The sequence below is a fragment of the Zalophus californianus genome, chromosome 4, assembly GCF_009762305.2.
Source record: "Zalophus californianus isolate mZalCal1 chromosome 4, mZalCal1.pri.v2, whole genome shotgun sequence".
In the NCBI taxonomy this organism is placed as follows: Eukaryota; Metazoa; Chordata; class Mammalia; order Carnivora; family Otariidae; genus Zalophus; species Zalophus californianus.
In genome coordinates, this window is record NC_045598.1 from 52,963,488 (window position 1) to 52,979,927 (window position 16,440).

The following is a 16,440-nucleotide window of genomic DNA, read 5'->3' on the forward strand; positions in this document are numbered from 1 at the left end:
TTCCAACAATAGCAAACCAAAATTTTTAAAAAGGTTTATTAAATTTATTTTTATGCTATAGATTACAGATGTTGTAGAACAATACATCCCAGTATGCCTAAATCTTTTACAAAGTTTTTAAAACCCCTTAAACGTAGAAAATACACATTAAATAAATCAAATCCAGTACTGTCCTAACAGTATCAAGCATGAAAGCATTTGTAATTAAAATGAGCTTAAAGACACGGGGTTTGGGGGCATCACTAAATGCAATACATAATTCTTCCATTTAGTTCCATGAGACTTTGGCAAGTGTTTAATAAGGGAAAGAGGTAAGAAATGAAATGATAAACCTCTATCCTTTAAAACTCTTACAACTTCATCTAATTTAAATGCAGACTTGTTAATCACAACTTTTGCTTTCAAATTTTAAATGCAGAAAAATTAAACTCTTAGGGGAGAACATATCGTTGCCAAATGGGGCTCCTTTATTTTTACTCATGTGGTTTTCATCATTGCCTTTTGAAGAATCCCTTTGCCCTCTTGCCTGTTTGAGGAAAGACTATGCCTCATGCTATGTTCCTCAGCAAGAAATGGTAACTGTGTCCTGGGTCCAGGTTGACTCTGTAAGACCCCTTTGGCATTGCAGGATTTTATCTGTGCCCTTATTAAATCTAAATGGCAAGGTTATTGCAGGGATATACACCGTTTTGGTTTACACTGTCTACCTTTGGCTTTCCATTTCAGATGGGGTGACTGGTTTAAAAGAGCTGGCTTTTCTGAGAGATCTGGCTGAACAGAACTCAGGGAAGTATGGCGTGCTGGACCGGACAGCCTTGCCTGTGATTAAGGGGAGCATGATGGTGCTGAACCAGCTGAGTAACCTGGAGACCACGGTCGGCAGGTTCTATACCAACCTTCCCAACCGGATGATTGATGAAGCGGTCTTTAGCCTTCCCTTCTCTGATGAGATGGGAGATGGTGAGTCTGGGGAAAACTTCCTACTAAAGAAAGGGGAAAAGAAATGGACACGAGTCCACCAAGACAGTAACTTTTAAATGTTGTCCAACACTTATCCGTGAGCATTAGAGGGTCCAGACAGGCAAGGGGAACAGTCATCCCTGTCTGTGGTCAGAGGGTGGTGCAGCCCTCTGCCATCAGTCCAGTAGCACTGTACCTTAGAGCAGAAATCCCCAGCCTGATTTTTATCACATTGCCCTAGCCTCAGTCAACATGATGGGTCTATTTATTGGAGGGGCTTACTGAGGATTCCCTAATATCCACAAGTTGTTGAGTTGGAACAAAAGAGTGACTTTGCAGGGCAGGTGGTAGATCTCAGAAATGATTAGGATTCAGCCTGAAAGGAAAAGCAACATGGGGTGGTCAGACAATACAGGTTTGGCAATAAGAGGTTTTCAAGCCCCACTCTACCTCTTAAATTGTGGTCTTTGATCATTTATTTAATCTCATTCATTCATTCCCATTTGGTCACCTGTTTAAAATGTAATGATGTCTTTCATATAATATATCTTTTAGGTTATTAGGATTGGACTTATTGGTGCCTGGCATACCTCTCAACAGTCATTACTGTTCTTGTTGATTTATTACCTTTACTTTTTGTTACGACTCTCCTCATCTTCATCATCCTGATGTCACAAGTTACTCATAATATGATGTTGGGTAAAGTGTTTAACCTTCACATGATTAACTTTCCTGGTCTATGAAACAGGAAGAATATTTCTGTCAGGGCAGTTGTGAAGACAACATGCGCTAATATATGGGAAGCACCTAGAGTAATGGCTGGCCAACGTATATGATCAGTAAAAGGACAACCTTTTTCATTCCCTTCTCATATTCTTGTTTATCCTTTCTCCAGCATGCTTCCCTTTCTTCTCTGACAGAGAGGAGGGACGAGGAAGCTGATTACTAGCCAGACAGATACCCTCACCACATGAGATCCTATTTTTATGTTCCAGTAACTAGGAACTCTCACAGATACAGTGAGAGTATCCCAACAAAACTCATGTATGAAAAGTAACAGGCCTAGAGAATATGTTTTCTAGAAAGTAGGCAAACAGGTTTTTTCCATAAGGAAGAAATATGGTAACCTCTGCTACACGTCAATGTTTTTTATCCCTCCTAATTCTGGCAGAGCCCACAGATGTGGAGAGTATAGAAACTCCCACTTTTAGATAAGGTTATTTCCTTTCATAGGGAAATGTGGAGCTGCAAATGCAAGTGACCTTTTATGCATCTAGCCCACGGTATTGAGTGCCAGCCAAGCCTTGTGTCAGGCAATGATGGGTAAGGCACACATCCCACCCTCAACAAGCATGTAAGTCTGATAAGAGAAAGACAGATCAATGAATCATGTTAATACTGTGTCGAAGGAACAAAGGCAGATGTGGAAACCGAGTCCTATACAAGCTCGGGGGTTTATGCGGTCAAATCCTGTTACCCTTAGTGATATCAGGTAGAGTCGGACCTTTTATAAAATTCACCTCTACCACCCCAAGAGTTACCCAAAGGCTTTCAGTCAAACTGTGGGCAAATCTTCGGTTCCTTGTTGGCTGATGCTTTCCAAAGTGTAGTCCTCAGGGCCTGTTCTCTGAATCCTCTGCGGTGTACTTCAGCGACTGCTTTACTGGTCTGTCCCATTCCTCTACTAGAGCATGCCTTTCACGTTTGTATTTTCAGTCCCCAGAACGAGTGGGTGGCATCTCCTCTAACTCCACAACACGGGGATGCTGAGCCTAGAGAATCCCATGTTTTTACACGGCTGTCATTCAAAACCCCCACAGATTAAAATATTGGTGACTGGACGTACTTCTTTTAACAAGTAAATCTGTGTACTTTAGGTTAAAGTAGAGAGGGCATTTAGGGATTTCATTAAGGGTAACAAGAGCTTAGCGTACTTTATTTGCCACAATGGAATGAAGAGTCTTCTCTCCCGAGGTGATAATTGGAAAGTAAGATTGTGTTTCTTTTTTTCAGGCTGGTTCGCAACATAGCCAAAGAAATCTGAACTGAGCATATGGTCTCAGAGTATTTCTGTTGTACTTCACTGCTCTATGAAAACGGCTTTAATCTTAGACACAAGCCCAGGGGAGCATGGCATGCAGGTTATGACCTCTGTCTCTGTCCTAGCCCTCAAGCGCTACTCCCATCATTTATAACCCATTTGTCCAGGGATACCTGGGCAAAAACCTCCTTAAAATACATTTTTAAAACCTTCTGTTGACTGCCTAAAGAATGCCTTTGAAATTATAACACAGCACACAACTTTTCTTGTTTCCTGGTTTACTGATTTATAATTGACATAAAACAATGCATTCCTTTTAGGTGTACGACATAATGATTTGATATATGTATATATTGTGACACGATACAGTATTGTTAACTGTAGTCACCAGGCTGTATATTACATCCCCGGAACTTACCTTAAAACTGGGCATAACTTCTTACAAAGTTTTTCAGTGTTGTATGCACTTCCTCCTACCAAATGATACATTTCATTGGCCTTTGCGACCACAGCAAGTTCAATAATACTTTGAGTGGACCACCATGGGTTTCTCTGTGTGGAAGTCTATTTTTTGCAGGAGGCTTCAAGTATCCAAATCCCTTTCCTGGGTGTTGATAGAAGAATGGCTTTCTGATACGCTGCCAAGGTGTGAACCTGCCATTAAGCACAGGAAAATACTAGTGTAAGATGGAGAGAAACCATCCATCTTCTTGTTTCGAGTTTTATTGAGAACCATAGGATTGTGGCACTGCTCCGGGTGCTAGAGGTCGTTCTGTCTCTGACACATGAAGAGACCCAGTTCAGAGAGGTGGTGCCATTTAACTCAGTAGGAGAGCCAGGAGGAGAGCTCCGCTGTCCTGACTGTCCACGCATTCACCCCACTACTCACCCTCTCTCCTCTTGTACATTTTCTTTGCCTTTGCTCTTCCCTCTCCTGATTATCCCATTGTTTTTGTATGGCCTGTGAGCTGAGAATGCCGTTTATATTTTTAAATCTTTTTTTTTTTTTTTTTTTTTTTTAAGTATATGCAAGAGAAACTGGTCCAAAAGCCTAAAGTATCTACTGGCTAGCCCTTTAGGTAAAAGTCGAGGACCTCAGAACCCAGTGACTAGAAATAGATTCCTTTGGAAACTTCGTGTCTCCTTGAGCTGCTTGGAGTTGTAATTGGTCAGATCTTACTAGATTCTGTACCTTTCCAGGTTTTTTCGCTTCATCTTTTTGTCTTTTGATAGGCTATATTAATGACATAATCTCTTTTTGTTTATCCCTAAAAATCAGTAAAGCAGTTACCACTGTGTTCTTTAAACAGATGTGGAAACCGAGGCTCGGAGAAGTTATATCCATGTCTTATGTACAATACATAAGCACAGCTAGGCTAGAACCCAAATTCTCAGAGTCCTTGTCCAGTGGTCTTTCACATTCCGTTGAATCTTCCCCAGTTGAGAAAACAGAATCAGGTAGTAAATGCTGCTGTGTTTTGCTCTGATCGGGACTGTCCTGCCATTTAGGTGAAGAAATAGTGGAAAATGTATAAATTGCCTCCAAAATTAACTGTGGCATCTGAACCCCACAAAAGACTCTCCATGCCCCACAGTCTTGTTCACTTACGCTGTCTGCAGAGGCAGTGGTTGGCTCCTAGATCACACAGGTCACCTCTTCCAAGCAGAATTTAGATGGCAGATCGTAGCCTCCGTGATTCACTACAGCATAGCTCCAGTCTTTGTTCAGTGCCTTCTCTGCTATCCTTTGGATTGTTTTGTTTTTAACCCATAGGTTTGATAATGACTGTAAGTAAACCCTGTTATTTTGGAAACCTACTTCTGGGAATTGTAGGTGTGGATGTGAACTTGGCTTACATCCTTGAAGACGTGACGTATTACCAAGATTCTTTGGCTTCCTATACTTTTCTCATTGATGACAAAGGTAATCTGCTAAAAATTAATCATGGGAAAGAATGACTTTTTTGTAACCTGAAGAAAATAATCTGTAGATATTCTGATACTAACAAAGTAAGAAAATTACATTATTTATAGAAAAATAGTGAGACTAGAACTGCTCATTTGTAGTGGAAACCATAAATGAATCTAAAAATGATGCATTTGTTTCTAGGGGCACCTGGGTGGCTCAGTCAGTTAAGCATCTGATTCTTGATTTTGGCTCAAGTCATGATCTCAGGGTCATGAGACTGAGCTCCATGCTGGCATGGAGCATGCTTACAATTCTCTCTCTCTTAAAAAAACAAACAAACAAACACAACCTCATTTGTTTCTATGTTGTGCTAAGGAGTAGGTAACAGTTACTTAAACATCAAGAAATTAGACTTGAGGATTGAATGACATATAGAAAGTGATCCTTTGGATTTTATTTTTCTATAGTATTATCTTCAAATTCACTGGCATTAAGGTTTATGTAATAAGATTAGAACATTTTTATAGAAAAAGCCCCAATGACCAGGACCTCCAAGATATTCTTGATTAGACAGTTGTTCCATAATTTAAGGCATCTTTCTATACTTTCTATACGCATAAAACAAATTCAGTTTTTCTTGGACTGGTGAGCTACGTACGTACTGAGATGTTGCGTATTGGGCAGTCATCCCAGAGTATCCCACATTTCAAATGTATGATAGGCACTTATATTAGAATCCGTACTTCCTACAGCATGTTTCCCATAGCATGTATTTTTGTTTCCTTATTTCAGGGTATACACTTATGCACCCATCTCTTACCAGGCCATATTTACTATCAGAACCCCCACTTCATACTGACATCATTCATTATGAAAATATCCCCAAATTTGAGTTGGTTCGGCAAAATATCCTAAGGTAAGGAAAAGGTGGAAGTTGTAATATTTGGGTTGTTTTTTGTTTTTTTGGGTTTTTTTTCTGAAAAAATGGACCTCTTGAGGTCAAATATGAGTGTTTAGGGTATAAAACAAGTATATAAATTAATGTTATTAAAAGTATACTCAGTAAATTTTTCATAAGAATAGTAGCTAAAATTTTATTTACTTTGTATAACAACAGGTAAATTCTCTTAAAACTATTACTTAGGGAAAATGTTTTGTAAATCAGATTCTATGTTCACGTTTCCATTAATTGTAAAATCGCGGATATATGTTACCCCATTTAAGAAGAACTCCAGTTGTACTAATTTGAAAAATGTTGGCAAAATAAAAGGTTAAGTTGAGGACCAGCTTTCCAGCATGCCAAAAAAATAGCTTGGCAGAATAGTGTCCATTCCAAGTTGACAGCACAATCATATACAACGTTTTCTTTTGAAATAAAAAACAGATTGGATTTTTTCTAACCATGATACATTATTTTGGCAGATGGTAACCTATAGAGAATGGGTCTTTGTGCTCATTGGTTGTAAATTAATGACAGTGATTCGAGACAAGTTTGTCTCTGGAAAGAATTAGAATTTGGGGGGAGCATGGGTAGAGAGCAAGGAATATTTTAGTGCTGAGCTGACATCATGCTTTTACGAAATTGAAAATTTCACATTACCTCTTTCAAAAGTGATGAGCTTCATTGCTTTTCAAAATCAGGAGGTGGTCATTGACTCACAGCTTCTTCCCTGCCTTTAATTAAGTGCTTAATTTTATCTTTTGCCTGAAGTATTTCATTCTGTTGCCAACGCAGCCTCCCTCTGGGCAGCCAGATCATCGCAGTCCCTGTGAATTCATCGCTGTCTTGGCATATAAACAAGCTGAGAGCCACCGGAAAGGAGGCCTATAATGTGAGCTATGCCTGGAAGATGGTGAGTTGCAGGACGCTTTGCCTGAGGAGCCGGAGAGTGCACTGCCATTTATGCGGGAATTCCCGGGAACTTAGGTCTGATAATGTTGCTAATTAATTTTAAAGCAATGGGAAAAAGAAGAGATTCCACAGATGTCCTATAATTTTTTTCCTTTTTTGTTTGTAAAACCAATCATTGTTCATGTGGAATAAGTTAAACTGTATAAAAGGATACAAAGGAAAAAGTAAACTTTGCCCTTCCCTCTCTCCTACCCTTGACCTGCCATTCCCCAGAAGCCGCCACTTTTATCAGTTTCCAGAACATTCTTTATTCATACACAGGTATCTCTAGCTAGGCATGTGCATGCATGTTGAATGGCTGTGTAGTGTTGCACCGTGTTGATGGACCAAACTTGTTTGAACCGTCCTCCTATCAATATACCTTTAGATTATATCCAGTGAGGTGTTTTTTTTTGTTATTGTTGTTTTGTTTATCATTTTAAACTCAGATTGTGAAAGTTAGGGGTTGAAAAGGAAATACAAAAGCATAAATACCCTCTACTGACATTCTCCAAAGCAAAGCTGGATTATTCATATTCACCACCAGCAGATGGACAGTTAAGTGACCGCCTGTGGCCCCCACTCCCTTCAGTGTCCTTTGACGAGCTTAATTCACATAGCCTCTGACCAAGGAGTCAGAGGTTTGAGTACACACTGCCCATGTTATTCATGTTGCTGCCCTTTACTCCCTCTTCCCAGCCGAAAAGAAATGCTGTTATGGGGCCCTTCATACTGTAATTGACCAAAAGCAGAGTGGACTTTGATTTTTTTTGTCATCAACTTTTAATCATGCAACTTAAAATGCAGTCATATTAGAGATTCCCTTACTTGGCCATATCTCGTGTTTAACCCACGGGCTCCAAATGGATCTACATACTCATCCCTTTAAGGATGACTTACTGAACATTTCCAGTGAGCTAAGAAGGATAAAGAGGAAGGATACTTTCTCTGCCGTCAGAGAGCATCCAGTCCAGTGGTGGATGCAGACAGACAACTCGATCCAGTGTCTGTGTCTGGAATGATGGGAATTGGGCTGACAGGAATTTGGAAGTAGCCAACATGCCTTTAGATAGGACTCTCCTCCGACCTTCTTGTTCCGTTCTTTTTTTTCTTCTTCTGGTTCCATTCTTAAAGCATCATTATGGCAACATTGATTTCTACAAGGGAAACAAAAGCAAACAAAATAATAAATGAAATCTTTTGAGAAATTCACAATTTACAAGCCTAATTCTACTGATATTTTATTGTTTGGTAAGGCAGATTTGAGAATGGTCAAAGTCTATTTTGAAACTCAGCTCATTTTCAGGATTTTTTTTTTTAAGAATGATTGCACCATCGCTTTTCCTCCCCGGCTGCTTGAAGCCTCGCCGCCATCATGAACGACACAGTAACTCTCCGGACCAGGAAGTTCATGACTAACCGACTACTTCAGAGGAAACAGATGGTCATTGATGTTCTTCACCCTGGAAAGGCAACAGTACCTAAGACAGAAATTCGGGAAAAACTAGCCAAAATGTACAAGACCCCGCCAGATGTCATATTTGTGTTTGGATTCAGAACCCATTTTGGTGGTGGCAAGACAACCGGCTTTGACATGATTTATGATTCCTTGGATTATGCAAAGAAAAATGAACCCAAACACAGACTTGCAAGACATGGCCTGTATGAGAAGAAAAAGACACCAAGAAAACAGTGAAAGGAATGCAAGAACAGAATGAAGAAAGTCAGGGGGACTGCAAAAGCCAATGCTGGTGCTGGCAAGAAGTGAGCTGGAGATTGCACAACAGAAGGAGTAAAGATGCTGCAGTGGCTTTATCTGTGGTGGTTGTGCAGATTTTTCATGAAAGGATCAATAAACTAAGAATGTTAATAAAAAAAAAAGAATGATTGCACCATCTACCCTTATTTTTATATATTTTAACATAAGGATGAATTGCCTAATTTTCAGATCAGAAAGGGTAAGCCACACACCAGAATACTTCATTGAAAAATACTTTTTATATTTGAAATTGGAGGTTGTTTACCTCTGGTATGTCCTGATTGAAAGCAACTCAGTTGCATCCCAAGAAAATATCTTCCTTAATATTTTGTTGGCATTAAAAGAGAAAGAAGGATGGGGCATCTGGCTGGCTCAGTTGGTGGAGCATGCAATCTTGATCTCGGGGTTGTGAGTTCGAGTCCCATGTGTGGAGATTACTTAAACATAAAATCCTTAAGAAAATAAAGAGAAAGAAGGAGATATGAGCATTTTTAAGACCTTTTTTGCACAGTGAATAAACCCACTGTTAACATTTTGGAAAGAAGTATTATCTTCTTAAGATTTTCTTCAGTGGTATCGATGAATTCTGGCCATTCTCTGTAGCCAATGGATATGATCATGTAGTTAGCTTTCTCAGAGTTCCAAAGTTGTCAAGAACATCACTATTAAGTGAAAAATTAAAGAGGTAATAAATAATGAGATAGAAGTTAAAGAGGCTTGCCTGGTTACCTAGCAATATGAAGAAATAATTTTAAGTTCTTTTTTGTTACTTTCGGGGGCAGGGGAGCAGATACTCCCCTTGTCTTCAGGAATAAAATGGATTCTTCTACTAAATGTAATTCAAATAGATTCAGCTTGTGTTGCGAATGATTATTTAAACTGCTTAGCATCCGTAGATAGAGCTGATACTGATGGATTATTTCACTGAATTAATTTAAATAGAATGTGAGAGATTATGTTAGCAGCGTTAAGAGATTACTAGTCTGTCACTGTGCAGCCCAAGTCCATCTTTGAGCATTTGAGGAGGCTGCATGCTGAGACAGAAGAAAGGATTGACTTCAGAAGGTATTACTGTGTTCCTGTGTGACACAGGCATGGCTCACTTCAAAACATGAATCCCATGGGCAATCAGTGAAAAAAAAAAAAAAAAAAACACTCCCCAATCATGGAGAGCCCTTATAGATATATTTTGGTTCCTTAATGCAAAGACTATTTTTTTCAGCTAAGAACATGATAAAAAAAAAAAAAAACGGGTAATGTAAATCCGTTTTCCGGGGCACCTGGGTGGCTCAGTCGTTAAGCATCTGCCTTCAACTCAAGTCATGATCCCAGGGTCCTGGGATCGAGCTCCGCATCAGGTTCCCTGCTCAGTGGGAAGCCTGCTTCTCCCTCTCCCACTCCCCTTGCTTGTGTTCCTGCTCTCACTATCTCTCTCTTTGTCAAATAAATAAATAAAATCTTAAAAAAAAAAAATCCGTTTTCCTTTCCAGCGAGGAACTATTTCTGAAGTATTGCTTTTGGACGCTTAGGGGACATTTTAATTTTTCTCCTAACAGGATAGACCCTATTCTAACAATTACATTCTGGTCCCTCTGGCCAAGTTTCTGTCTTTTGGTTCCTTGGAACATGTAATGCAGGAAACAAAGGATGACTATGTGAGATGGGAAATTGTAAATGCCACTACAGGATGCTATCATTTTCTAATGGAGGAGGTGGGCGGTGGGCGAAAAGAATTAAATTTGCTAATCTAACTGAATATCCTTGGCAGCAGTACTTGAAAGCAATCCCACAGAGATGCAAATTTCTCCTGTGTTGAAAAAGATCCTGCAACCATCTTCATAAACCCTAAATTACACTTAACTCTAACCTGCCTACTTAAAAATTTCTCCTTGATCATGAAGTAAATCCTTTGGGCTGCTTTAGTTCTCACTGTCCTTTAGTTTTAACTCAGCTGGTTATGACACGTTCCCTTTATTGACCAGCCATCTTTTAAATAGAATCTGCCTGTCTCCTTATATAATGAACTTACAGAAGTTTGGCTGTCTTGTATTTTTAAGTTAAGGAGCTAGAATTAAGTAGATTGCGGTTTTTTTGTTTTGTTTTGTTTATTCTTTGGTGGACACTCTTGCCAATAACTTTGTTTAAGCGTCTATTTCTAAGAGCAAAGTGAACTTGGAAGTACTCCTATTTGTACATACGAGCTTAATAAATTAGGCTAAGCTATAGAATGTTTGCCTACTGTGGTCTGAAATGACAAGTCAAGCAGGCTTTGTGAGGCAGCCATGGGATTTGTACTTTTCATGAGTCTGAGATCCTGTTCATCTCCAACCAGGAAAAGAGAAAGCATTAGTCGGGAATACAGGAATAAACCAGATTCTGTATGAGCTGCATGTGTATATTCATAATTGGCTTTCAAAACAGTCAATTCTCGGAATACTCATTGCAAAACCAACTCTGTATCTTAAAATGCATTTCAAACCCAAACAGAAGGAAGTCCTGTATTCTTATGCCATGTTCCAGCTTGGATTTGTTAGCCTAAAGAAGCAAAAGAGGCGTGGGGTTGCTGTTCCAAAGGGATTCCTTTCTAATCCCTTTATTGGCTTCATGATTTTGTTACATACAGTAATTTCCCTTAATCAGAAAGGAAAACAAAAAATAGAAAATGTAACCTTTGCCAGAGGTAGTTTCTGTCACCCCATCTTCATGGCTTTCATTCACTCATCAAATATTTCTCTATGTGGGACAGGGACAGAGAGAGAGCAGAAAACAATGTAGGTAAAGTCACTATCCCTAGGAACCTTTATTTGCTGTGTTAGAAATTTTTTATTGACTTTTCCAGGTACAGGACACTTCCTTTATTCTTTGTATTGTGGTGATACAACCGGAAATACCTGTCAAGCAACTGAAGAACCTCAACACTGTCCCCAGCAGCAAGCTGCTCTACCACCGGCTGGACCTCCTGGGCCAGCCTAGTGCTTGCCTTCACTTCAAACAGTTGGCTACTCTAGGTAAAGCCCTCGTTCTTTTCAGCTTCCTTTGTGGGCTGACTCATAGCAACTCACTATAAGTATCGGTTTGAATTAAAAAACCAGACCAGACCACAAAAACCCAGATACCAAATAGCAGAAGTGCCAGCTGGGGTCTACAGATGTGAAAATGACTGGAGGCCTTGCCTTGGATCCGGTTCTCCGGCAGATAATGAGACGAGGATTTGTGTGTTGATTTATTCAGGATGGGCTCCAGGAAGAAACGAGGGAAGAAGGGAGGGAAACAGGATAGCAAAGGAGGAGAAAGCAAGCAAGAGTCGGATTTTAGGTGAAGTTCCAGCCTCAGCCTAATGCTGTAGGGGGGCTCTGGAGTGTAAGTAACCCTGAGGAGGTTGCCCAGACTCAGGAGAGGGAGCTGGACTTTCCTATTCCTTTGTATCTTTCAGCCTTCTGCTACTGCTAAGCAAAGAGGTTTTAGTAGCCCGAAGACAGTCCGTCAGAGAGTCACCAGTATGGCCCAGTAGAAGCAAGCGCAGAGATCCAGAGATAAGGGGCTACAGGGCTAGAGGCCAAGAGGTGGAGAAATAGTAAAGGGGGTCCAAGGGTAGTAGCATATCTGTGTCTACCCCAGGTCCCTGTCTTCAAAAAGAGCTTAGGAAATAGGCAAGTAACTGCAAGAAAGGAAAAGGGAATTTACCTATGTAGGGGCCATATAGTTTTCTTTCATCATTTGAGTTGACCTATTATAGATGAGGATAGTAGCAAGGCTGAAATGTGACTCACACTCCTCCCATGCCGAGGTGCCACCTCTTTTATTGCGTGCCACCATGTGCCAGGCACATACTGGGCGTTTGTGTGGTACTCATAGTACTATAAAACAGGCATTCTCTTTTTCACTGTTGAAAATTCTTTGGGTTCAATAACACTAAGACTCATTAGACAACGGGCAAACTGAGTAGAAAGGGGCAGAGGCGGGTGGAGGATCAAGGATAGAAGTCCCCAGTGTCTAGATTCCACAGGAGAGCCCTTGTGTTCGGCTTCCATCTTTTAAATTCCATCCTGGAGAGTTTCTGCCTGGTTATGAGATCAGGAGAGCAGGCCAAACTGAGTCATCTCTTCTACGGCATGTTCCAACAGTGTAGACAACTTGAGGAAGGCCAGAGAGGTGGGTCAAAAAAGGTTGGCTTTTACGTTTGTTTTCACTTAGGTTTTGAGGTTTTTGTCGTTTGCTTTTATACAAAAGAACATGTATGCCCTTTAACTCATATTTTTAAGAAATGCTCACCGAATAGCCAACATGGGCATGATTCTCTTAAATGCTGTGGGAACAAGCTCAATACAACTACTGATAAAAATGAGGTCACTGTTTTGCAATTTGAGACTGGGAAGTGCAGTAATATTGCTGGATGAGAAAAAAGCTCAAGCTTAGTTTTTTTTTTTTTTTAATTTCCTTTGCACAGTCCCTTCAGCTACACTGCTCAATAATGGTAGCCACTAGCCACGTGGCTGTTGAGCACTTGAAATGTGGCTAGTCCAAGCTGAGATTTACTTTAAATGTAAAACACTTAATTTTTATGTAAAGTGATGTTTTTGCTATATTGGGGTTCATAAAATACACTAGGAAAATTAGTTTAACCTCTTTTTACTGAATGTGGCTCCTGGAAAATTTTATATTACACTTGAGGATTGCATCATATTCTAGATGGGCAGTACTGTCTCAGAGATGCTCACAAAATGTAGAGTTTATCAACTCAAAGACTTGACGCAGGACTAATGGATTAATTCTAGATCACACAGACCATAGGCCAGGGTTTGACTTTCACTGGGCATTCTTTCCACTATACCACCCAACTTCACCTTGGCAGTAGAACCTCCTCAGGACAATGTGCAGGGGTCATCAAGGACAGTTTAGTTGGTAATGAAAATGAAGCAGGATACTCCAACTATAATGGAAAAGGAATGAAAAACAAAAAGGGAGACAATGGCAATAAAGTGGTTTCTGTCTAATTTCATCAGTGATGGGGATTTTGAGGTAAGGTGTTGAATCTATGTCAGAGCCCTATCAGGAGGGCTGAAGGAGGGACATTGTCTGTCTTGGTACCCAAAGAGGAATTTTTGTAAGTGTACATCATCCAGTGCGGTTAAGTATACATGTATATGTGTAGCTTTACGTGTCTACCTCCTAGACACAAAGCTTTGGGTCCTGTGTCTTGGTTTTTTCTCTCCCTCGACCCAAGTCACTGCAGCAGCCTTTGCTCGAATGCCCAGTCTCTGTCACTACAAGAAAGGCCCACTCCCAAAGTGTCTCTCCCCTTAACCTCTGGCCCTACTCCTTTGTCCCCGAAGTACTATGGATTTTGCCTTTTGACATTTACTGTATTACTGTATTGTTCTTATTTTGTTGTTTTCCTCTTTTAAAAAAATTTCTAGTCTCCAACTGGTACCTAAGCTCTCTGAGAGGGACAATCCTCTCTCTCTAGTGCATCTGTGCCCAGAAGGCCCCATGAGCATATGCACATGAATCCATAGCACGCTGCTAGGCAACCGAACCTTTTGAAGCTTCTGGTTTTCTTCTCCTTGATAGGACTATAATACTAATCTGCCTGGCTGTCCCATGTGGTATCATGAGAATTAAATCAGACATAGCATCACTGGAAGCACTTTCTTCTGATAATGACAGACTACGTAATTCTGATCTATCCTACTGAGGACAATTAAAGATGGATGGAAACTTGAGAGTAAAAAAAAACTTTCTGAAAAGTTTCAAAGAACTAACATGATAGCTAGGAACTAGACCAAAGTCTAGGAGAATATAAGAAACCAGAGAAGAAAGCCAATATTTAAAGCCACGTTTGCAATGCATCTATTTACCAATCCAGAAGAAACAACTGGGAGATTAAACTGTGCTTTAGGGAGTAGCTTCTTAGGGCTAGGGGGAGAGGCAGAAATCAAATCCAAGGCCCCCCAAATGTGGAGGCTAACACATGAAAACCCTCCCTCTCACCCACCACATATACATGTTTTAGCAGAGGTCCTGAGGAACTACATCTCCAGAGTGAGTATGAATTGAAACTGAAGAAGCCCTTGACTTGGGATTCCTGTCACCTGAGTGGTCTAAGGAACCTCACACAGTAACTGTCGTGGGCTAGTTGAGTATGGAAGTCCCACGGTGCAGCACTTGGGCCAGTATCCCATTGTCTTGTTGAGAGCTGTCTCCGCCTTACCACCATTCCTCATCCTGGGGTCTGGTGCCTGGCAGAAGCAAATAATAGTCCTTTCTAGAGGAAGAACTTCCCCCATCCTGTTAGGACTCAACTCATTCTACAAATTTGTTTTGAACTACAGTGTCCTGCACAGTCAGAGATAGCCAGGCCACAAGGAAATAAGGCACTGTGAGTGAGAACTAACAAAAGGAATGAAAAATGACCGACAGATTTAAATGAGATGAGACACAGGACTGTGGACAGTGCTTTCCGAAAGTTTCTAAAACTATAAAATTGAACAGTGGGAAATTTCACAGACAGAGATGTAGTGTTTTTGTTTCATAATGTAATTCATTGTGAGGATTTCTGTCTTAAATAGAGAACTGGGCTTTCCTCTTAGATAGGACCAGCAAAATTTTTGTTTATGCCAAATTTGGCTCTCCCTGTCTGTAAGAATAGTTTTTTTTTTTAATTTTTGCATTGACTCCACTCTTCCATTTTTCTGTCTTTTGAAATATCAGTACCAATATGAATAATAGTAGTTAACACTCAGAAGGCATTTGTCATGTGCCAACACCATCCTACATGCTTTACACTTATTGACTCATTTGCTTTGCATAAACTAACTGATGTACTTCTCAGCATAACTGTAAGTTTGGTGCCATAATTTCCAACTCCGCAGATGACAAAAGCATCACATATATTACAACTTTACCCAACATCACATGGCCAGGAAATGGTGGAGCCCAGATTCAACCCAGTCCAGTGTGGCTCCATGTCCTATGCTGCCTCCTTAATCCTAAGAAGTGTAGGATGTCATACGTAGATCTAAGATATTTTGAGCATTTGCCATTTTAGGCACTTGTATTTATTTGTACACGTGTCTCTTGTGGTTCACTCACGACTGCAAACTCCCTGAAGGGAGAGAATGAGGGCTGTTTCCTTCTTCGCTCCTTCTAGTGTTGAGTTCTTCACTTTCCTCACGGAAGACTTTAAGCCACCATGGCTAACAGATTGGCAGAGCCTCCGTGATGCTTTTGTTTGGGCCTGACATGAGGTCTCAGCGTTCTCAGGCCTGCTTTGTTTGCTTGTCTTTCAGAAAGTCCAACTGTCATGCTGTCTGCTGGTAGCTTTTCCTCCCCCTATGAACACCTCAGCCAGCCAGAGACAAAGCGCATGGTGGAGCACTACACGGCCTATCTCAGTGACAACACCCGCCTCATTGCTAACCCGGGGCTCAAAGTGAGTGCTGGCCCGGGGCCCTGCTTCTGGGGTACAGACCTGGGAGGGGGCCTGGCAGGGAACCTTTGAAGTAGGAAGCCCAGCTCTGGGTCTGTGCTTCTCAGCTGGAGAGCCAGAAAGGCAGTGTGTGGCCCCCAGGAGGCTGGTTGGCGATGACCCTTCTGACGGATTAAGAAGCCCTTTGGGCCAGATGAAGAATCTCTTTCAGGCCTTAGATGCACTAGGGGTTTTCTAGGTAGGGGGGGTGTGATTTAGAGATCAGTGGAACTTTCCCAGCCCTGTTTTTCCCAGGGGAAAGAAGTAAAGTGCCCCTGTGGTCTGTTGAGATAAACATGATGATGAAGTTTAAGGAACAGAGATTTAGCTGGGGTGCGTGTGTGTGTGTGTGTGTGTGTGTGTGTGTGCGTGCGCGTGCGCGCGCGCGCACGTGTGTGCGTGTGTATCTGTG

The 16,440-nt window shown here is 40.9% G+C and overlaps 1 protein-coding gene across 5 annotated transcripts in view; it reads left to right on the forward strand.

The window, feature by feature from the left end:
- The window catches only part of CACHD1 (cache domain containing 1), a 208,044-nt gene that overhangs the window by 164,156 nt on the left and 27,448 nt on the right, over positions 1–16,440 (forward strand). For all 5 annotated transcript variants that reach the window (XR_004820024.1, XR_004820025.1, XM_035727197.1 and 2 more), the window contains 6 exons: positions 727–960; positions 4,776–4,925; positions 5,703–5,826; positions 6,646–6,763; positions 11,400–11,568; positions 15,850–15,992. Coding sequence is in view for 3 of the 5 variants with exons in the window: in XM_035727197.1 (XP_035583090.1) it covers positions 727–960; positions 4,776–4,925; positions 5,703–5,826; positions 6,646–6,763; positions 11,400–11,568; positions 15,850–15,992 (938 nt within the window). In the remaining 2 variants the exon portion in view is untranslated. The remainder of the gene's footprint in view (positions 1–726; positions 961–4,775; positions 4,926–5,702; positions 5,827–6,645; positions 6,764–11,399; positions 11,569–15,849; positions 15,993–16,440) is intronic.